Below are 23,040 nucleotides of genomic sequence, written 5' to 3' on the forward strand. Positions count from 1 at the left end.
TTTTTCGGTGCTTGCTCTCAGGCCCGCGTGTGGTCCTTTTAGAGATAGGCTTTACTCTGGGTAATGCAGGATTCCCCCTCTTGCATGACATTATAGATATTATAATTTTCCAGCCCGGCTCCTCAATGCAGCTGGGCTGGAAAAAACCTAAGTGCGCATGTGTGTTTTGGTCAGCATGAGATGGCCATCCAAAACACATATGTGCACCTAGGGAGTGGAGTGTACGTAGCACTCCTCCTCCCCCTCTCATGCCTCAGCCTCGCCCCTCCCAACACTGCTGGCTAAGAACCAGGCAAATGTAAATTTAAACGATGCAAGAACATCGTTTCAATTTACATTTGCTGGCTCTAAGCCAATCAGTGGGGCGATGCTCCCCTGCACTTGTGGAGGAGCCACCAATGCACCTGCGTACATTCACATGTGTACACATATACACGGTCAGTCAATCACTCACTCTTCACATGGTTCACTCAATTATCCAAGGTCTCAAATAAGAAGGTTCTCATGAAGAGAATGAATCTTGCGAGCTTCTGAACTGCAGGTAGAGGTACAGAGCCACAACAGCGCACTGCCGATCTTCGCCTTAAAGGTGTGGGAAAGACCATACATGCTTCCAGAAATTGTGACCTGAAATGAGTTACCCTAGAACTTTAACAATGTAGTGCTTTCCAGTTCAAGGGCCAAAGCAGGCAGGCCGGTAGGTCTGCTATCCTCCTGTGGTGACTGACGAGATAGACATGACTGTGATGCAAGGATCCGTTCACTAGGAAATTTGTTCAAATTAAATAGGCACAAAATGTCCGACTGAGGAGTGTTTTTCATCCTGTGCCATTGGGTTCAATGCAGTTCAAGTAATGATTGCTAGGAGCCCTACTACAAAACTTAAATATGTTGGGATGAACTTTAACTGTGAGCCCTAAACCAATGATATCCATTCCTCAAGGAAACATTTCGATTTGTTGCCTTGATGGCCCACCAAAAGAACCTTTTTATTATTTGTGACACAATGCCCTATTCTTCAGCGGCCTCTCCAAAGAAACACCTTCGACCCAGAGTTCTTGGAGATTGGTTGAGCTAGAATGACCCCAGTGTATACCTGTCTGTAGGTTTGTTGGGTTTGCTACATTGGCTGAACTGGAGATTGAATGAACAGCAGCATAGCCACTTCTCTGTTCCCCTCACTTCCGGCCATGACTCTTGTGTTAGACTTGAGCCTGGACTGTCTTCCTTCTTTTATATTTGTCGATCAGCCTTCGCCGCCAGGTTATTTGGTGGCCAGGGCGTGTAGTCCTCCCAGATTGTGCCCCTGCAGGCTGGTCTTCATCACTCTTGCTGAAGATGTTGTCCTGGTCCTCCATCATTTCTTCTGAGGGTGACCTGGTGTCTGGCTTGAAATATGACACATTTCTTGTGATGGACTTCCCGAGTTGAGTCTCTGTGACCATGCTCCCTTTCACTCTGTCCCTTTCGGTAATTCAGTGACATATGGGGTGTCTGTCTTTCTCTTTTGCTGTTGCCTGACAACCACCCAGTCCCCTTTGCTAAGAGTTGTCTCCTGTGACCGCCGTCTGCATATTTCTTCATTTTCTCCTTTATCTCTTTGCTGTGGTTTTAAGCTTGGTGGTGTCTGTTTGGTGTCTCTGTCCATTGTGGGAGTTTGGTCTGAACGAGACTACTAACTGGAGAGTGGCTGGGCTCTCCCAGTTGTCAAATGCAGGGTGTTTTGTCCTGCATGCAGTACCTTTTCAATTGGTGTGACTTCTCCAGGGATTCGCTGCATGGTTCTCTTCAGGGTTCCCAAGAATCATTCTGCTATTCCTTTGGCTTAGGGTCATAATTGTGTTATTTTGGTATACAGTTTGTAAACCATGTCATGAAGATGTCACCTAGTGCACAAATCATTTTAGTGGAACCATTTGAAAAGAACATTTGACTAGCTGAAATCAGGAGTATTCTTCCACTAGTATTAGGAGGTACTTGTCTGAGGGTAGTGGACCAGAGAAGTCAATTACTACTACATCCTACACTTTCACTGGTAATGCTGACATGGGTCGTGGTTTTACTTCTGTGGAGAGGCACGTGCGCGTGTGACATGTTCGCAGCTTTGTCTCCACCATGTCATCCAGCTTTAGAAACCATAGTCATTCCCGCAGAACTCTTTATGTGGCAGCTAGTCCGATGTGTCCCTCATGTTTAAGTTCTAAAACTTGCTTTCTCAGGCTCTTGGGGAGAACGATGTTGGATCCCCTCAAGATGAGTCCTTGTTCTGTTATGGTCAGCTCTTTCTTAACATTTTGAAACAGTCTGATTTTCTCGGAGTCACCTTCCCAGTCCTTGGTGTGTCTCCACTTATGTGTCTTGATTAAGTGTTTGACAAGCCTGAGGACCAAGTCTTTTTCTGTCACTGTGACTACTTGTGGGATTGATAACATTGTGGGTATGCTGTTGTTGACAATAAATTGTAGGTGTTCCTTTATGACAGATGGTTTTAGTTTTGTTAACTGTAGTGGGTGTCACAAGAAGTAGTTAGCAGGCTTTTGATCATCTCCACATGATTATGTGGTCATTCTTGCAAGCGTATTCCCCACCTGTCGACCCTCAGGGCATTTTCACCTAGGGGATTGCCGAAAACTGTCAGTAGGGATTGGTGATTGGTTATGATGGTAAACCTTTTGCCTTACAGGAACATTTGAAAGTGAAAACCACTGTCAGGCTCTCCTGTTCTGGCTGTGAATATGATCTCTCAGGTTCTGAGAGGCTTCTCTTGGCATATGCCACCACATGCCATTGAGCTCCTATGCGGTCTGTGTGATGTGCTAATCTCGCCCCACCAGAAACACCAGGCTGGGGCCCACTGGTATTTATGTGTTCAGCTTTGGTTCAAAGTAGGCCATCGCGGTCGCCTCTTTAATTGCAGTATTGATGCTTTGGAGACTTTATGCGCACTTGTGTGACCATATGAAGTAAACGCTCGGCTTTGTCAGGTGCTGCAGTAGTGCACTAATGGTCACATAGTCTTTTATGTATCTGGCACGGTACCTTGCCACGCCTAGGAATTATATCAGTGTGCTGACATCGTGTGGTGGCTTGGTGTCCGTAAGGGCTTTGACTTTCTCTAATGCTGAGTCATTCCTGCCCAAAGTTATTTGTCCAAAAAAAACTCCTTTTTGTCTTGCAGAACTCACATTTTCCTTCATTGAGTGTGAGGTCTGCCTCAACAAGTAGCTGACATACTCTGTGCAGCGCTGTGTCATGTATTTTTCCCGTGGTCCTGAATACAAGTATGTTGTTGGTAATTGAAAGTGTTCAGTAATGGTTGGATGATTTGTCAAATGAGCTCCTGAAAGATTTCCACCACTGAGAATATGCCAAAGGTTAGCCATTTGTACCAGAATAGTCCTAGGTGCATGGAAAACATGCCTGTGTAGCAGCGTCCTTCGTTAAGTTCTTCTTGGTGGTAGTCATTGTTCAGGTCGAGCTTGGAGAAGATTCTTGCCCCATTTCGTTGTGCAATCATGTCTGAGATGTGAGGGCTAATGTGTCGCTCAAAGTCTATTGCTTTGCTCACCTGGTCGCACATAGACATAAATCTGCACGTCTCCTTTTGTGTCTTTTTTTGGCACTACCATTATGGGTGAGAAATGGGTTCAGGCCCTTGGAAGTTTCAAGGACATCTTGATATTAACGATTCCTGATCCCTTTTTCGACTGCGGCTTGAAGGTAAAATGGTACTCGTCTGTGTTCTCGTGCAACTGGTTGGATCTCTCTGTTGATATGCAGCTTCACGCAGACATCCTTCGATTTCCCTAGCCCGCTAAATAGTGTTGAGAATTTCGGAATCACGCTTTGTCTGGTCTGAATATGGTAGTTGATGGAGATCGTTCCCATTTCTACCGCCTCTGTGAAACTGATGAGGTATGCCCTACTTTTTTCCATTGCGGCACGTGTAGGATGCTTCAACAACTGTTTTCTTGTGCCAGTGTGTAGCTTTGAATTACCCTCTGCTACATGGCAACTTTGATGGGGCCCATGTATATATCTGAATGTATGTTCATTTCAGCTCTGGTGCCAGTGTGAGTTCTTTGAATGTTTCTATGCACGTTAGGTTGATGTAAGCCCTAGTGTCAAATGAAGAACAGTATCGAATGACCGTTCACTTTAATGCTAATCGCTGGGCACCTTTTGTCTGCACCTGGTGTATCTACTCATCGGAGTGACCGATGGACAGTATCCCCAGGTTTGTTGCAGAGCTCATCATCAATATCTCTACTACACAGACTTTGGCGACCACCTCCCATCGATGGTGTTTGAGCGCCAATGTGAACTTGCCTGTGCATGTCAGAGGTTTTATTCCTGCCCACATGCAAATATTATGCTTCCTACCCACATGCAAATCTTATGCTTATGCACATCAGTTCTCGGGCCCCTATTATGTTCATCGAGGCTCCACTGTCAACTAGGAATTCTGTGTTGTGACGCCCCATTTTAAAATTGACAGTCCCCAGCTGGCCCTCTGGGCTCTTTGTGGAAATCATTAAGAGGTAGTCTGCATTATTACTGTCACTGGGTGCAGATGTGGTCAATTGGCTGGATAACAAGGTGGATGGTTGTTGTCTGGATTTTGTTTTGATGGCTTTTACATGTCTCTCCTTGTCTTTTGACCTGTGACAGTGCCTAGGCACATTGTCAGGTTCTCTCTTCTCATGTGGCAGTCTATCTTTCCATGCATTCAGCAGATGAATTCCAAGTAGTTTTCTTTTCCATGGTGGGATTTTTCTTTCAGTGGATAGGACAACGGTAGCATACATGCATAGGTCCATTGGATGTGGCATTTTTTTTGCCTTTGCCCAGGTAGTGTCTGTTTTTCATGGTGAGAACTTTCTTTTTGGGAATGGTTAATGCTTCCATGGTGGCAGCTTGCCTTTCAACACGCTCTTCTGCACTTGCTGTAGCTAGCATTGTGTCTAGTGTGTGCATCTCTCTGAGCATTTGTCTGCAGAACCATTCAGACTGGCACACGTCAATTATCCTTAGCCTTATGGATTCCTCATCATTGAACTCTCTGAATCTGCAGTGCTTAAAGCGGTCTCTAGTTGCTTTACACACTCGTCCATTGTCTCTACCTGCAGCTATTGTGCTTTGTTGAACATGTACCTCTCATAGTCCACGCTTGTTGAAGGGTCAAAGTTCTTGGCAATCCCATCTTTTACTTTCTGGTACTTGGTGATGTCCTTTGGGAGTATTATTAGGGGCTCCTTTACTCCATCGCCGGTTTTGGAGGTATTGAATTGTCTTTGTGTCTTCTGTCTCTTCCAAGGCATTAATAAAGTTTTTTTGTGTTATGTTGAATGGTGAAGGGGGTTTTAGAAAGACTGCTGAGCTGTACTTTGTCTTCCTATCACGTGACAATATCTTGTTTGAGTGGGCTGAACCTGCTGGGGTTCTGTTGCACTAGTGTATGTCAGTCTTGGTCTGTCGGCTCTTCTCCAGTACTGCTACCCTATCGTCCAGTCACAGTACCTTAAGCTTGTGGGCACTTGTGTGGGTCACCTTGCTCACCAGTTCCCTTTGTTGTGTGAGGATCTTTCGGTGATGACTTAGGCATGGCTCTCAGACCAAGCTAAAATGGCTGCCTACGTTGGCTGCACATGTGTGTTTTAAAATGGTTACCACAAGTTTGCTTCCCAATTTAAGATGGCCGCCTTCTGATGCTGTTCACCTGATTTGTTCCTTCTGCTCCACGTGTGCACTTTTTGCATGTGTCTGTTGTATATTTCCTCTCTGAGTTCGGGCTCACCATTCTGCCGCATAAAGGGCCTGCCGGGGTGTACTGCCTTAATCAAGGCCCCACACGCGTTGATCAGCATGATGGCTGCTGGGGTGCAATGGTTTTTGGAAAGCTGTTGGCTCAATGGCTGCTGGGGTGCAATGATTGTTATCACGATGCCTGATGGCTGCTGATGCGCTGTGGGTGCTGGGGCGTGCCAACAGCATTCCAGTCCCATGCGCGTTGCTTCCTGTGGCATGGAGTAGTATGGCTTCTGCTTAGTGTTGTTCCCGGTTCAGTCATCCTACTGCCTTCGTTGCCTGGTGTAGTGTCTTGTGGGTGGCCCAGAATGATTACACAGACACCAATGGGTAAGTTGGAGAGCGTTTGCTTTATTCTCTCCACCCGCTGTCCTCCTTACCCATATCCTCCGACCCTCAAAGTCCTTCCCTATCGCGTCACTTCCCTTTTCCTCTCAGTTTGGCCATGACATTTAACACTCAGGGGCCTAGCTTCCGATCCCACACACCAGGGAACATGCGAGGATATCTTTCAATAAAGTTGGTAATTAATTTGCAAACACTGAGTTGAAGCTATTTGTTTATCGCGCTGAGACTCTCAGACAGGTTCCTTGCCTCTGATATTTATTGAAACAGATGAGACTGATGAGCAATGCATCTCCCATCTGCACCTATCTAGAAGACCTGTCCTAGAAATAAATGTTATGTTGAATGTGGTACGACGGTGCCTTTGACATAAAAAATCCACACCCTGTACATTTATTTCAAAGGACATTGTCAGAAGTTCCTCAAATGCAAAATATAATGTTTTCTATTTCGAGACTTGGACAGGTTTTAGAAGTACTTAGCATTGGTCTCGGACTACGTTAAAAAAAAGTTTGCACTGGTGCAAAAATGATGAAAAAACGTCATTGTACCTTATTGACGGCTATTCATTTTGCGTTAGAGTACTGGCACAGGATAAACATAGTGAAACTTCTGAAGCGAATCCAAAAGTAGTAACTCATTTTTTGATTTGCTTTTAAATTGTCTTATATGTGTAAATAAGTTTTCACTAGACAAAATTCGTGATTTACATACGTTTATATGATTGTGTATTTGAATTGTTGAGTTAAGTCGTATCTTGGACTTCATGGTCAGCTTAAACCGCAATTCAAGTGAAATTAGCTCTTCCACTATGCCGGGGTTCCTCAATTTGAGCCCTATTGAATAATTTGGAGAGGCAACACTCTTGAATCGTGTGGCATACAATATGTCGTCCCTAATAATAGATCTGCAGCCTCTAGTATGTCTCAGCCAATGAATGGCTTTATTAACAAGTGATGAAGGCATTTCCCTAGTACCTTGTATGATTTTTGGGACATTAGTCATATAAATGTTGTGGCGTTTATTGGGAGGCTCATAATAGTCCCTATCAATATCCTTTCTATGATTATTATAGAATCTTTGTGCTTATGTTGGTCGTCTGACAGTGACTCCTGCCATATAAGCGCAGCATGCTCTAAGGCATGCAGGGGGGCTTTCATGCTGTGCAAGTGCTCGCCCCTTCGGTCTAGCATAGTTGCTTTTACCTAGGTAAGCTACATTACTCTCGGGGACGCCTACTCTTCCGCTGGGAGTTAGTATGGAATACTCAGGAGAAACCTTATCCTGGCTGTCTTTGAGTTTGGTATTTATATTTGCAACTAGAACTGAAAGTTTATCTAGTTTTTGTTTCAACGTTTTAAGCATTCTACCCATGCAGTCACGCAAGCTCAGGATTTCACCCCTTAGCAAGTTTAGTTGCGCAGTTGTGTCTTTGCTGGCCACACTATGATTGGCCTTTATTAGCCCAGTGCCTTCAGGTACATTATTCGGAGATCCCAAGACTGCAAATAGGTTAAAGCTTTCAATATCAGGTGCAGTTGTAGTAAAAGGTGGTGTCTGTTGAGTCAAGGGGTCATGAGTGTGGGCTGATTGTACAAACACTAAAGGAGAAATACTAACAGCATATGATTTCTTACTAGGGTTTCTTGGGGTGCAGTCCTTCTTTGGTTCACTAAGGAACGATCTAATCCCCTTCTGCGTGCCTCCCTTTCCCTTAGCAAGGCCTTCGGGATGTGTAAAGTCTTACCCATCACAGGGGTCATTAAGACTAAAGCCAAGGGGGTGGCCCAGCCCTGCCTTTCCTGGTTCTGATGCGCAAAGGATGGACCCATGCCTTAACGGGACACAGCTGAAGATCGTGGCAGGGACTGCTTCCTGGGACCCTGAGTGCTCCTGGGATACAAAGTCCCCACAATGGTAGCGATGTTGGACAATTAATTTTACATGTGCTCGATCACAATCCATCATACTGCTGTAACTTATTTAAAGACTAGCAGATCTGGTTTCTCATTATCTTATGGTTGTGTTTATAATATTTTTGGGAGATTTAAATCATCCTAATCTACTGAATAAATTCTTCAAGTCTTTATTATCCTTTTGCAACTATCAACTTGTTCCATTACTCGTACACAATCAGGGAAATACACGTCACTTCATAATAAGCTCGCCCTTCTCTTTCCATTCCAGATCCACTAAATTTGGATTGGACAGACCATCAACTGATTCTTTTTTATGACTTGTCAGATACAACAACTAAAAACTGAATAAATTCCAGTTCAAAACTTAATAACGTTTTTCACATACATCACTCCAAGCAATCCTCAATTCAGTCGAGCGCCCAGATCCCAAAATGATATTGACTCTACCCTCAACATATTTCATGATCAAGGACTTTCTTTTGTCAGTGAAGTTGCTCTGGTTCAGATAAACGCATTATTTGTCCAAAAAGGTTCCTTGGTATACCCTAACTTTGGTAAACAGCAAATGTCCCTTTCAGAAGGTAGACAAAGAGTGGCGATGGAACAGCTAAAACACTTAGGAAAGAATGCAGAGACAAGAGGAAGACCTGGCTATTAAAGTGATTTAATTGCCTCTGTACCCAATTTTTAAATACATGTATTTTACTCTGTTCAGCAATGCATTAAACCATGGGCTTTTTCTTCTTTGTTTATATTGATGGTGCATGCAGTACATTTAACCTATACTTTGTGAATAACATCGTTGTAGTCTTGAATGATATTGACTTTTCCACTTTATCTGCATCAGATTATGCAATTATTCCACAATCAGTTTCTTCCTGGCCTCCTTCTAGTGACATTTAAACACTTCGCCTTTTTTCAGTTTTAGAATCTCTAAAGCTCACCTATTATACCTATGACATTGCCAAAGCAAAAATCTTTACTCCAGGCCAAGGACTTGCACCCTTCTGTATCATAATCAATTAGTCTTTAAAGCAAGGCTGGGTTCCATCCTATTTGGAATCAGGCCTTGTCTTGTTTCTTCTAAAAACAAACTTGTTAAATTTGGGTGTCTCAAGTTGGCAGAGGTAGTTACCTTTGACCAAATAGGGACCCTTGCGTCCAGTCAGGGTAAGGGGCCACACTCTCTAAAATAACCCCTGCTCATCCTCTTGGTAGCTTGGCACGAGCAGGCAGGCTTATCTCAGAGGCAGTGTGTAAAGCATTTGTGAACACATACAGTAATACAGTGACAACACTACAGATGGACACCGCACAGGTTGTATTATAAAAATAATTATTTTTATATAGACTTAACACAAGACCAAATGACAAAAATCCTCAATACTGTACTCAAAAATAGACTTTAAAATAGTATAAAATAGCTCAGTTCTCTCAGGTTGTAAATGTGACACTTTACTCTCAATGTACCTTTGATGCGTAACTCAAAAAAACCCAAAAGGGTCGCAGGGAAGGTGATGTGTCGGTTCCTTACACGCAGGGGAGTGGATGCGTTGGTTCCTTACTGCTGCGCGGGGGAGTTGATGCTTGCTTCCTTACTGTGTGGGGAGGTGATGCGTTGGTTTCTTACTGCTGTCCGGTGCGATGCGACAAAATGGCACCTCGATGTGATACTCTTCTACGGTGCGATGCGACAAAATAGTGTCTTGGTTACGATGCGACAACGTTGAGGCAATGCGTGCACGCCCGACGGCCGAGTGGCGACTCGATGATCTTTGGAGCCGCGAAAGGCCCTGCGATGCGCTTCTCCGGTGATGCAACGGCAATCTCTGCAGCAGCGGCACGCTTCTCCGGTGATGAGCCGTGCTTCGGCGATGCGATGATGACAGCGGCAGCAGTGGCTCACGGGGGAGTTGATGCTTGCTTCCTTACTGTGTGGGCAGGTGATGCGTTGGTTTCTTACTGCTGTCCGATGCGATATGACAAGATGGCACCTCGACGCGATATTTTTCTCCGGTGCGATGCCACAAAATGGTGTCTTGGTTACGATGCGACGACGTTGAGGCAATGCGTGCACGCCCGACGGCCGTGCGGCGACTCGATGATCTGTGGAGCCGCGAAAGGCCCTGTGATGCGCTTCTCCAGTGATGCGACGGCGACCTCTGCGGCGGTGACACGCTTCTCGTCGTTGCGTCGCACTTCCAGCTCCCAGCGACATGCAGTCTCTCAGAAGGCCCAGCACAGCATCAGACACTTAAATTCCCAGCAAGGGAATTCACGGGGGAGGTGGTTGGTGAAGTCTTGTATCCCTGAGATTCTTCTTTTTCTCGGCGGTTATTAATGTGTTCTGATGGGTATTGTAAGATCCTCTCCTCTGGCCGTACACTGCAAAGTGGCATAGGTTTCTACTCTTTCATCAACAATGTTTAATCTGTAATCTGAGCCCCTGGACATTTGCTGACTGAGCACGGAGTGTCAGTCTAACAGTATACAGGTGACTCCCAAACAAATCTTAATAGTATTAACACAGGCTTTCATCGACCACCTGCAGAACTGCCTTCAGGTGATCGAATCTTGATGGTCAAAAGCAGCCTCAAAAGATCAATTTTGTCTTGCTTTCTGCTGCCAGCATCAATTCCGAATTCTGTCAGTTCGCTCAGGCATGCTCACATCTCTAAACAAGCATTTACAATGCAACGGTTTCGCCTTTGAGAAAGTTAGAGCTATTGGCATTGTAAATGACAACATTTTTATGTATGTGTTGGTTTTGAAAACAGATAAATAAATGGCACTGTCATTTACAATGCCAATAGCTTAGTCTCTCGCAAATGCCACACACAAACACACAGACCCACACAGAGTCCCACACACATACATACCTACAGAGCCACACACACACACAGAGCCACACACACACACATACACAGAGCCACATACACATACACAGACACACACACAGCCCCCCCCCCGTCGGGACGCACCCTCCAGGGCCAGCATGGACGGGAAGTCCTTGCAGTTTGAGATGCCGGTGGAGTCGGTGATGCAGGTCTTCCACAAGTTGGACCAGAAGGTGGCCGTGGTGATGACCGTGCCGTCGATGCTCGACACCTTCTAGTAGTCGGTGGGCAGCGTGGAGCAGACCAGCACCCAGCCCGACAGGGCCAGCAGGAAGGCCACGATCTCCCCCGCCATGCTGGACATGGTCACCGGCGAGGGTCACAGGGCACAGGTGTCAGAGCTGAGGGCACGGGTGAGGGCAGAGGGCACAGGGGTAAGAGCTGAGGGCAGAGGGGTGAGAGATGAGGGCACAGGGGTAAGAGCTGAGGGCACAGGTAAGAGCTGAGGGTACAGGAGTCAGAAGCGAGGGCCTAGGAAGAGCTGAGGGCACAGGGCAGGGTAAGAGCTGAGGGCAGAGGGGTAAGAGCTGAGGGCACAGGTAAGAGCTGAGGGCACAGGAGTCAGAAGCGAGGGCCTAGGAAGAGCTGAGGGTACAGGGCAGGGTAAGAGCTGAGGGCAGAGGGGTAAGAGCTGAGGGCACGGGTAAGAGCTGAGGGCACAGGGGTAAGAGCTGAGGGCACAGGGGTAAGAGCTGAGGGCACAGGGGTAAGAGCTGAGGGCACAGGTAAGAGCTGAGAGTACAGGGGTAAGAAGTGAGGGAGGGCCCGGGGTGAGATCAGATGGCAGAGGATTTAGAGCTGAGGGCACCAGCGAGGGCAGAGAGCAACGCGGTAAAGCACCTTTACCTGCGCTCATATTTACTAAATTATCTTATCTGAATACTTTATAACTCATATTGCACAGGTGGAATTTGCTCGTCCTTCACAGTATGCTTAGCAGGGGTCAAATCTGGTAAATGGTTCCGGTGCTGGGTAATTGTGCACAGACATTAGTAGCGGCCAGCGAGTATGAGAATGATATTCACACTGACCTTCCGGTGCGAAAAATACACTCATGACGAGTGTTGTGCAAAACTCTATTGCACCATTTCAAACCTCCATATCACTGACGCCATGACCGCAATCAGATCACCAGATGTTTATCACATTGTGTAAGTGCAAGAGACGTCACACCCGTCTCCGCCTCCCTGGGTGGAAGGTACAGAGTTAATGTTTCACCTGCTCTGCACTTCACCCTTCCTGGTTGAGGAATGCGACCAGCAAGTGAGATCAGGCGAGGCAACCCTTCGAATGGGTCATATACAGCCAGAGCTCACGTGATGGAAGGGCTGCTTCTAACCAACAGGGGCCTCTCCCACCTTCTCCCACTATTATTCCCCGCAAATATACACATTCATTTCACAAGTATAAGAGACTGGGTAATACACTGGTGCCCGCAGCCACATAAAGCACAATCAATCAATCCGTATGTTTGTAGAGCGCTTATCGTCACCCGTGAGGGTATCCAGGCGCTACATTTAAAAAGTGCAAAACTATTCAAAAGAAAGTGCTAACTAACCTACAATTGCACGCAATTACTGTTCTAGTTAATAAAGTTGAGTTTAAGTGAGATAGTGTTACCCCTACCTTTTAGATTTCAACAAAGTTATCGTTGTTTTAAAAAAACAGAATTCCAAAAGAGATCTGAAAGTGAACCGTGTATCTAACTAAGACTTAATTTCCTGCTCGAATGGACAAACCAGTAGAAACAAGAGCGGCACCTATTTCAACCTCACAGCCTATACACACCACCTCATGTTCAGAGCCGACACCGGCTAATTACATACCGTTCCACCCGAAGGACGCCGGGGGCAGGGATTCATCAACCCATTCACCTTGTCTAACGCATCTCTACTTTCTCTGCCAGATGAGCTCTCCCACCGGCCACACACCCTGGTCTGCTCGCTCATTGTCCATGTGCTGAGGTCAGTCTGAAAGATTTCCGACCTGATTTCAGGTAAATCTATCAAGATTACCTAAAAGAAGCAGGAGCCAGGCAATGGAGGTATCCTGGCCACCCACTGCTTCGATGCCTTTCCTAAGCCACCAGGTTTGGAGCTTTCACGAGGCGACTTAAGGAAGCAGCCTTAAGGAACCAAATTACAACACAAATAATTTTTTTTAAAAGTCCTATGGGAACGGGCACACGGACAGCGGGAGGGGGGGCGGGTTAACAGGCACACGGACAGCGGGAGGGGGCGGGAAAATTGGAGCTTTCACGAGGCGACTTAAGGAAGCAGCCTTAGGGAACCAAATTACAACACAAATAATTCGACTTAAGGAAGCAGCCTTAGGGAACCAAATTGCAACACAAATAATTTTTTTAAAAAGTCCTATGGGAACGGACAGCGGGAGGGGGGCGGGAACGTTGGAGCTTTCACGAGGCGACTTAAGGAAGCAGCCTTAGGGAACCAAATTACAACACAAATAATTTTTTTTTAAAGTCCTATGGGAACGGGCACACAGACAGCGGGAGGGGGGGCGGGTTAACGGGCACACGGACAGTGGGAGGGGGGGCGGGAACGGGCACACGGACAGCGGGAGGGGGGGCGGGAACGGGCACAATCAAAAGGCAGAAAGCAAGAAAAAAAAGGAGCGAAGCAACTCGGTTAAGGCAGCTCCTTCATAGCCCACGGGCCCCCCAAAATCCGGACGGGCTTCTCCCAGCCTGCAATGGAACCATGATCCCGGAGAGCAAGCTGGATGCGAGCTTGGGGCTCCAAAAAGGGAAGACGGCGGGAACGGGCACACGGACAGCGGGAGGGGGGGGCGGGAACGGGCACACGGACAGCGGGAGGGGGGGCGGGAACGGGCACACGGACAGCGGGGGCGGGGGCGGGAATGGGCACACGGACAGCGGGAAACGGAAAACAGACAGAAAACAAAGACGACAGCCACGGACAACAATACACGGAGACACCAGACCTAGAAAAAAAACCAAAGACGACAGCAACGAGACACGCAAAGACGTAAAACAAACAGGGAGACGACATGAGACGGGGTAGACGTACAAAGTGATAAGAAAATTATAAGAAAATGCTGCTTACCTGATCGCAAATACAAAGTACTTCCTGGGAACTTAAATCTCGCAGCCCACTCCGGCAAAAGACACTTCGAAAAAGACCAAAACATGACGGAAAAAAAAAAAACCATCCGCCCACCGCCGCAATGACGTTGTTAAAGGGGCGGAGAGCGAAAAAATCGCCGGAACGCCCACGAATCTGCTCGGACAATGACTGACGCATCTCTGTTCCAATGGCTAGCCTCCATTTATGGAGCTAGCCAATGGAACAGAGAGGCGGGTTAAAGCCCCATACTGAAACTCAAAAGATTTCGCCTGCGCGAACACTGCTGCCCAGTGGACGCCAGGCAAAACCTAAAAAGCAAGGGCGAGTTACTTCCAACTTTCTTCACTGCTGTGTGAAACCCTTCCCCCCCAACACAGGCCTTTAGGGTTGCAATCCACTCGTGGGTGTTGTCTCACATAGATGTGGGTAAAGAACTTTTAGGTGGGATCACAAAGCGTGCTCTTATCAGAGTTATTTTACTTTCTGTCACCAGCTTGAATGGGGGCAGATTGAAAAGTGAAGATATTGCTCCTCAAAGCTCGGCACCAGTTGCCACTAAAGGCTCACATTCAATTCAGACTTCTCTGCTGCATATATGAGGCTTTGAATGTGCAAGAACCCTTTTTTGTTTTTGTTGAAACACATTTTATTTTACAGTAAAAATCAGCTGTCATACTACAGTTTGAGATATATCAGGATCATGCTCAGGAGTCTAAAGATACCAAACGATCAAATCCCCAATCTACCCGCCCTTCCCTCCCTTCCCATAGGCCGCCCCCGTTATTATATCCATGGTCTAGGGAACAATTCAAGACAGTAATATGTTCTTTACCTGTGTCAACATGGAGGTATAGTTAAAGACAACCCTCTTGTATAAGGAGCTTCTGCTATCAGGGTAGTAAAGGGGTAAGCCTTGCACAACTTGCAGTAAGTCTCTTTTTTGCTTTTACCTTTTTCTTGAAAAGATGACCAACTGGACTTTTTCACTCACTGCACCAATGGTTGCGAATTGTCTCCCCCCCCTTCATTATTCAACTTGCTCCTATCCTTTTAATTTTCAGAAAATAGTTGAAAAACATTTGAGACTGTTTCTTATGCTGTACAGTCCCTTGCTTTCTGAATTGTACTATTGCTGATTGCACTTTATTGATGTGTAATGTTTTCTTTCTTAATTTTTATGTTTTAAGGCACTCTGGCAGCATTAGGAAAGGCCTGTGCTTTGATAGTAAAAAATAAAAGAATTGAATTCAATCTATGTCATTTTAAGAGACAGCAATCAGAAAAATAATGTAATTTTGCGATTTTGAACGCGGAGATGGAGGTTTTTTTACCTTTGCGGGCCTCCATCCCTGCCTTCAAAGAAATGCAGTCCTGCCTCATTAACATTAATGGAGCATGATTCCGAAGTCGTAATGAATGGGCATTTGATGCTGCAATGGATTTGTAGGTCAGAAATCAAAACACGGCCAAGACCTTTGCGTACTTGGGCCCTTGTGAACTAGGACGAGGGAAGTGGCATGAAAGGGGGTTGAGTGGGAGAGAGAAGAAAAGATAAGGAGTAACAGAGAGAGAGAGAGTGAAAGAGAGGAGAGACAAAGAGAGACGCAGAAGCAGAAAGAGTGAAATACAATACAATCGCATAGCACACAGGTGGGCAAGGAGGTCCTAGTGTAAAACCACATTGAGTTGACCATAGTCTTCGACGTTGTAACGGGACCCTGCCTTGGTGTTAAGAGTGGACCATTCAGCAGTTCCACTGCTCCATGGCAACACAAAATCATCTGAGATGGAGTAGGAACTGGATTGTGGCCAGAATGTCACTTGCTTGGGACACTTGAACCACATCTGCTATACATGGTAGAGAACAATACAAAGAGTTCGAGGTTTAGAGTGAGCTATTTATCTTACCTATGACTTCCTTTACTAAAATAGGCTGTGGGTGCAGCTTGGCATCACTTGGGCCGGCGGCATTCACAGCTTTGACTCGCACAAAGATCTTTGAACCAGTAGGCAAACCATTAATTGTGAACCTTGTTTTGTCTGTCATTTCTGTGTTTGCCACAATCCATTCTTCCGCTGGAAACAAAAAAAGAGAGAAAATGATACATTTCAGAGACATGTTACCACTTGACAAAGCAGGGTCGGATATCTCGAGTAAAGCAGCCATTTTAAGTTTCCCGCCTCCGAACTTGAGATTAAGTTTCCCGCCTCCGAAGTTGAGATGCTCTCGCACTCCAGTGTTCTACTTGTTTACCTCAATCCAAATGCAGGATTACAAGTACCCGAATGAAAAATCCTGGACTGGGTGAGCTAATCACACATCTTATCGGGAAATGCAGAACCCTTGAAATCTAAGGCATATTCAGTATGGATGGTTTCAAAAAGGTGGAACTGGAGTCCCTAAGGTCAAACATAATAACAGAGAATGTTTTAGCTAATTGCTATACTATTACTTATTTGGTTGTGTTTTTCTTTGCACCATATCAGACATGCCTTTTCCCTTTTTCAATAGTTTGAGAACTTGCCCAATTCAAATAAATATGAGTGGGAGCTTTGATTAATACATTGAGCTTTGGTGTTATTCGCAACTCCAAGTACATTTTTTCATTTCAACTATTTCAATAATTCATAAAATAATTAGTTTTACACAACCATGGAAAAAATCTCTTTTTTCAAAACGTTTGCCCTTTACGATTTGTAACTATATATTCTCAATTGCTTTGCAGTTTCTCTTGTTTTCGCTTGAGAGTCCTGTGAATTTCAAGCATTTCAAGTATAAGCTGTTGCACTGTGCACGTAGTTAAAACAAAGCTATTTGTGAACTTATTTTTTGAGTCTGCATGCATAACGATGCAAGCACACATATAGGCTCACTTTAATATCAGAACCATGTTTCTGGGCACAGTAGCCTTCATTCTTCATGCATATTCAACACATAATTGTGTGGATCTTCCTATGGCCTAGTGGGAACCTCATCACTTCCATCCAATATTTAGCTCGCTGACATTTACAGACAGACAATGCTGACAGGACCAGTTTCTTGGGCGAACAGAGATTCTTGGTTAGATCCGTGCCAAGCATAAAGTGCAATGGGACTGGTGGCTTTGTTTTTTGCCATGCAGAAAGGGAATAGAGACATGCAACATTTTGACCTTTAAAACAAGGGGATGCAACAGAATCTACCAACATTTATGAACCTCAGAGGTAGAGGAAAGCATAGCCTTCTGACAATGGAGTTAGAGGGCGGACCATTTCACAACATGTGGAGTTTAACTGAGGTTGAAAGAGATCTTTCTACTCTTAAGAAGCAGGGAGGTGTGTTGTGTGGGATTGTTTTTATGGCTAAAATTAGCTAAACTAACCCTGATTGTACTGATGGTATGCTAAGGCAGTGGCAATACTTCACCCACAGAAGGCCCACTCCTTCCTGTCATGTATTACAACAGATAATGCCAAAACAGGTAGTAACAGCTGAAATGGTGGTGATGGTAGTAGGCTTAGACCAGGATCCCTGCCAATCTTGGTCGCATCTGTACCTGTGATGGTGTCCTGCACTCCTCCGCACTTGGGCAGCACCAGGCCAGCAGTACTACCAGGGAGTGTTGGTGCCAGTGATATGTTACTTTCAGCACAAAGTATAAAACTCAAATTCCAGAAGTTCTATCAGGCACACAACATTCCTCAGAAGCGGACCTCACAAGAGTGCTTGTAAGAAGCTGGAGACATAAACATACTGATGGGCCTATTCATTTAATTTATATACAGTATTGAACATTAGAGAGACCAGAAGTATCTTAAAGAAATCCTAGCAAGCCGTCCTTTTCTGCTTACAGTGTGAATCACAATGATGGGATTCCCTTCACAAAAGTTCTCTTGCTGGAAGAAAGGACTGCTGGAACAGACTAGCACCACTTTCCTAATGACTGGAGGCTTGGTACAATCACGAGGAAGCCAGTATTTTTATAACCCATTCTCTAGCAAGACGCTTTACGCACTTATCACAACGGCACACTTGGGATATATATAAGGAGAGGAACACACACTTCCTCAAATCAAAATGTAGTAGTGTTGGCGAACGCCAAACAGTACTTACAGGTACTGTGTAGATAGTCTGCCATTCTCAATTCTCTTTACAGTGATTTGTACGAAATAACGTGATTTTTATGCCACCCCCTCTTCTTAGGCTTTGATTAGGAGCTAGGGGTTGGAATAATTGATAGGTTGAGATCTGGAAATTAGCTTTCCCCTCCACCTGCACACAAGTACTGCCCTTGTTTAATATTTCTTTACATGCTATGCTGTGCACTGGGTTCTTGCCACTGAGATACAACAAAACCCTCGCATTTTCCCCACATCCCAGGAGATCCATTTCTGGTCTGTTTGCTTCTCCGTTTGCATTTGCATTTCTTTACTGATTCTGTGACATGATAAAGTGTCAGTGAGTTAGTGACTTCAAAATATACTTCTTAATGACTGTTGACTGCGGGGTTACCAGGCATGTACACCAGGGCATGGTACTTCCAGATGGTAAAACAGCATCTACATATGGCAATTTACTTGGCAGATCTTCAAGTGCGTGTCTATGCCTGAGTGTTAATAGAGGAAGGGAGTGTAGATGGATGCTGGGTGTAAGGAGGTTGTGGATGGTGAGATGTGTTTGCATTCATAAATGTAGGGATGTCTGAGTGTGTGGGTGGAGGCAGGTGTGAGCTTGCCTTTAAGCATAATTTATTTGTAAATAAATTGACATATTTTTATTTGTGTATGTGTTTATGTATGGGTGTTGTGAGAGTGAAAATTGAGGAAGCTGTTCGTGTTCTTTACAATGCATTTTGTAAGGCGCTACTCACCAACGTGGTGTTGGTGTTCTGTACAGAGAAACAATATTGAAGATATGTGGCATGCCTTACTGAGGACTGGCAAGTTAGAGAAATCAGGTATACAAAAGTGAACAATTTGAGGATATCCAACATATTTAAATCAAAAGAGAAAATTGCACAGATCAGAATTAAACGAAGTGGGAAATTTACTGCAGAATTGACGGATTCTCTGTAGGAGAAAAGTCATGTAAGGAAGAACTGAGTGGTCAGGAAAGTCCTTGGAAGCTTGGGGGGAGCAAGAAGAGAAAAGATAGTCAGAAGATACAGTTAGGCATAATAAGTTAGAACAGAGCAACTGAAGAAGAGTTACATGATGAGGTGAAAGAGCGGAAATGGGGACGATTTTATAAGAATTGAGAAAATGTAAAAGAAGTAAGCTTAGGGTGCATGTGGGTGGGGGAGTCAGGAGAAGTCTTATAGAGATGTGGAACAGGGCAGAGGGAGCGGAAGGGCAGTCCAAAAAATAGAAGACAGACTCTAGCCCAGGCAAAGTTTCAACATGTATAGGTCTCGCTATTTGTAGAATTAGAGAAGGTCCTCCAAATATCTCAGGTCTGTTGTCAGTGAGTTTTCAGAAAATGTGAAGTGTACTTGTGGGATCTGAAGCTTTTAGATTCCAGTCTTAGAATGTAAAGGTTTCGCAAATTTGTATTGCTCCCAGAGAGTCTGAGTGATGAGTAAATGTATTCCAGCTCTTGGTGGTGCAGAACTTTAAAGGTGATACAAGCCAACTATTGAATTTGCTACCAGGGAGCACCAGTAGAGATCCTTTAGGGCAAATGAATTGTGGTAAACCTTTTAGTTCCACAAATCATCCTAGCCTAGTGGTGGAGTGTAAAAAAAGTAAAATGGGAGCTCAGAAAGCTGGAAATGCCAAAGTCTGTCAATAAGAGTACCAGGGTCTGCACAACACTGCAAAAGTCGTCTTATTGCAAAAAAGACTTTGAGTGTTGGAAGGAAGAGCAAGTCTGGAGGCATGGACAGCTTGCTTTTCTTATTTATAAAATGTTTATAATTCCTTCACAGGCCAATTCAGGACAAGGGCTAAGATGTACAAAGCAGTGGTCGCAAAATACTGATTTTACGCATCAAACTATGTACTATGAGGTTGGTTTACAAAATACTGAATCGTAGTGGGCTGCAATTCGACCTACCTCATGAATATTAATGAGGCAGGCTTCAGATTGTGACCCATTATGATTCGCAGTCACCACAGGGATGGGGGCTGGGGGTCAGTAAATCATCATGTCTGTGATTGCTTTTTAAATAAAACACTCATTTGTTTTAAAGGCTGCCTGTTTTCCTCAAAGAAAAATGGGCTGCCCTTAAAAAAACAAAAACTTTTTTTAAGAGTAAGCAGTGGTCCATTGGAGAACTGCCTACTCTTAAAAATGTTTTTGTCAACATTCACGAAGGGGAAGTGGTCCGTTGGGGGCCCTTTCCCGGTAGCGAATGGGTTACCACTATAGTTGTGTAGTCTCTAAAATACTAATGTTTTGCAACTGGATTTTGGCCGCAAAATATTAATACAGCCCATTCCGAAACGGTATGTGGAAGCTCCTTCCATATACTGAGTCAATATTTAGCTGCAAACCCAAATGGCAAGCCGGTAATATGTTGTTGATACACAATTTGGGTTTTTATATGCCAAAATGCCTCGTTGTGGTCGCAAGTGACATGATTTTGTGAATCAGACCTTTTGCAATAGTAAATTTAATTTGTACATCTGAACCTACGTCATTTGTCATAATGTATTTGACTGCTACTAGGCTGATACTTGACAGCATGAAGGGTATCAAGAGAGTCTCCTTCCAAAGTAGTGAATATGCCCTCTGATGCATTTACATTAGGAGACACGGATTAAGAACAGGATAGAGTTCATGTCAAGGATGAAAAAGTTCGAGTCTCAACCACTCTCTTCAAGCCATAGGTGCTGTCTTCTCGACTGGATCTTGTTTTGGCATGCACTCCAGACTTAGAAGGCTATGTCAGGACGTTGTAACCATAAGAGAAGTCAGATTTAGAAATAAAAACATAACTATCCTAACTATGCTTACTTGCTCTTAAACAGGGAAATATATTTCTCAAAGTTCTATCAAGCAAAAAAAATATCAGCAGTTAGCGTGGTCACCTGACACTGGCAAACAATTAACCAACTCTCTAGTGTGTAAATGGTCAGTCAATTTTTGGTTGATTGTAGATCCCAAATTTCTTAACAGAGTAATGGCAGAACTGTCATGAGTATCTGGCAATAGTTATATGACATGGCGATCATAGATAAAACAGGAGAGTCTCCTAGTGGAGAGAGGCATTGTTTTCTGCCTTACCTGTGATGAGAGAATTGCACTGTGCCCATGAGGTAACTAGCATGCATATGTACTCTGGCCATCACCCTACCTTTTCTGCGCAGCCAAACAAAAGCAAACCACTGTGAGATGTGCATTGATTTGTCCCAAATTACTGGCAGATACTTTTTAGTCTCATCTAACTACCCAATATGCTTGCCCTTACTGAGACATGACTGGACAAATTACCTGGTTCTAATGTCGGCACTTATGGGCTTCCTGCTCTACCTCACTCTTGGGTCAATATCAATACCAGTCAATCCATTGATAAAAATAGCAAATCACTTAATATGTATTTCATATTTTATTTATGGGAGAGTGCACATTAACTGGGTGTTCAATAATCATATGGGCATACTGCCTAACATCCACTAATCCCATTATTCAGTATGAATCTCGAACAATGTGTAAGGTGATCATATCCATCATCGGGACCTCATTTTGAGTTTCATTTACAATATGAAGAGTGGGATTTGTAATTGTAATTCCCTTGGCTGGGATATACCTTAGTTTCAAAAGCCTTTCTGGAACTCTTGAGATGATGCCTTCAAGACAACCATCACCAGTTATAAAATTAATGGTAGAAAGGCAGTCTCACTTAACAGACCTTTGACACATGCCAGGGAGAAATGTTAGTGGCTTCCTCCACACTATATGACCAACAAAATCTAGCACAACTGGACCAAACACCTCTACTAAAAAGGGATGCTTGCACGGCAAGGATACCTTAAAATATTCAGTTTACCCTCTAGGTAAGATGAAGAAGCTATTTAGATTATTAGAATGATATAAAGGATAAAAGAAAGGTAACTGCTTAAACCTCAAAATCAATTGTTAAAAACACCAGGGCGTATATACAAAAGCATTTATGAGTAAGGAAGACTCTTTTACATACTCTTACAAGACTCAGGTGCATCTACCTCCACAATAGTTAGTTAAAATGCAAAGAAGTCACACTCCCTTCATTTGTGCTATTTCCTGAATATTTTTATTTGCGATGTTTTGATGCCAATTCATAAAAGGATGTAAGACTACGTAAAACGTCACTTTAGTATTACCACCTCACATACTCACAACCCACAAATGTTTTTGTGAATCAGCACCACCATATCAGTGCTCTAAAAAAAAATACTTTATTGCATATTTTTTTAAAACCTTTGTAAACAAAGCAAATAAAAATGTTGCAGTAATTAAATTTGATAAGAGAGCCCCGGTTCTTGTAGATAAAAGCACCTAACATCACAACTTGTAAAACTCTCTTGTAAGTGCACTGTCCATAAATCCTATAACGGTGTTCCCTTAAGGAAAAACTGTAATCCTGGTTGAAGTATCGCTTGAGTCCCGGATTTTGCTAACCTGTGAGCTGATCTCCTTCCGATGGCCATTTTGTTTTGTTTTTTCGACAAACTGTTCCTGTGCCTGACTGCTCCGCAAGAGGAGTTTGTTCAACGGCTATTACGATAAGTAAGGGGTTTGAGTCTCAGGCCGAGGAAGTGTTGAGCAGTTCCCCTCCGCTAGTTTTTTTGCAGCACGGTCCATAAACCTAACCAGTGCACAATTTAGGCTTGTGTTCCAGGGATCAAAGCAGGCCAACACTGCGCCTCTACACGACCTGACCTGCTTGTCGTTCAGTGCTCTGTATTTTGTACTTAAAGAAAAGAGTACAGATGCAAAAAGTGAAAAAATATTGCAATAAAAAAGATAACCTGCAATAGTTATCCCAGGACTTTTCTGAAATT

General features: G+C 44.3%; 1 protein-coding gene across 17 annotated transcripts in view; it reads right to left on the reverse strand.

Annotated features, from left to right (window-relative positions):
* MYBPC1 (myosin binding protein C1) overlaps window positions 1-23,040 on the reverse strand; it is a 323,873-nt gene that overhangs the window by 38,979 nt on the left and 261,854 nt on the right. For all 17 annotated transcript variants that reach the window (XM_078675170.1, XM_078675161.1, XM_078675152.1 and 14 more), the window contains one exon: window positions 15,985-16,152. In XM_078675170.1, coding sequence (XP_078531296.1) covers window positions 15,985-16,152 — 168 coding nt within the window. The remainder of the gene's footprint in view (window positions 1-15,984; window positions 16,153-23,040) is intronic.

This window comes from Lissotriton helveticus, chromosome 1_1 (assembly GCF_964261635.1).
Source record: "Lissotriton helveticus chromosome 1_1, aLisHel1.1, whole genome shotgun sequence".
Lineage (NCBI taxonomy): Eukaryota > Metazoa > Chordata > Amphibia > Caudata > Salamandridae > Lissotriton > Lissotriton helveticus.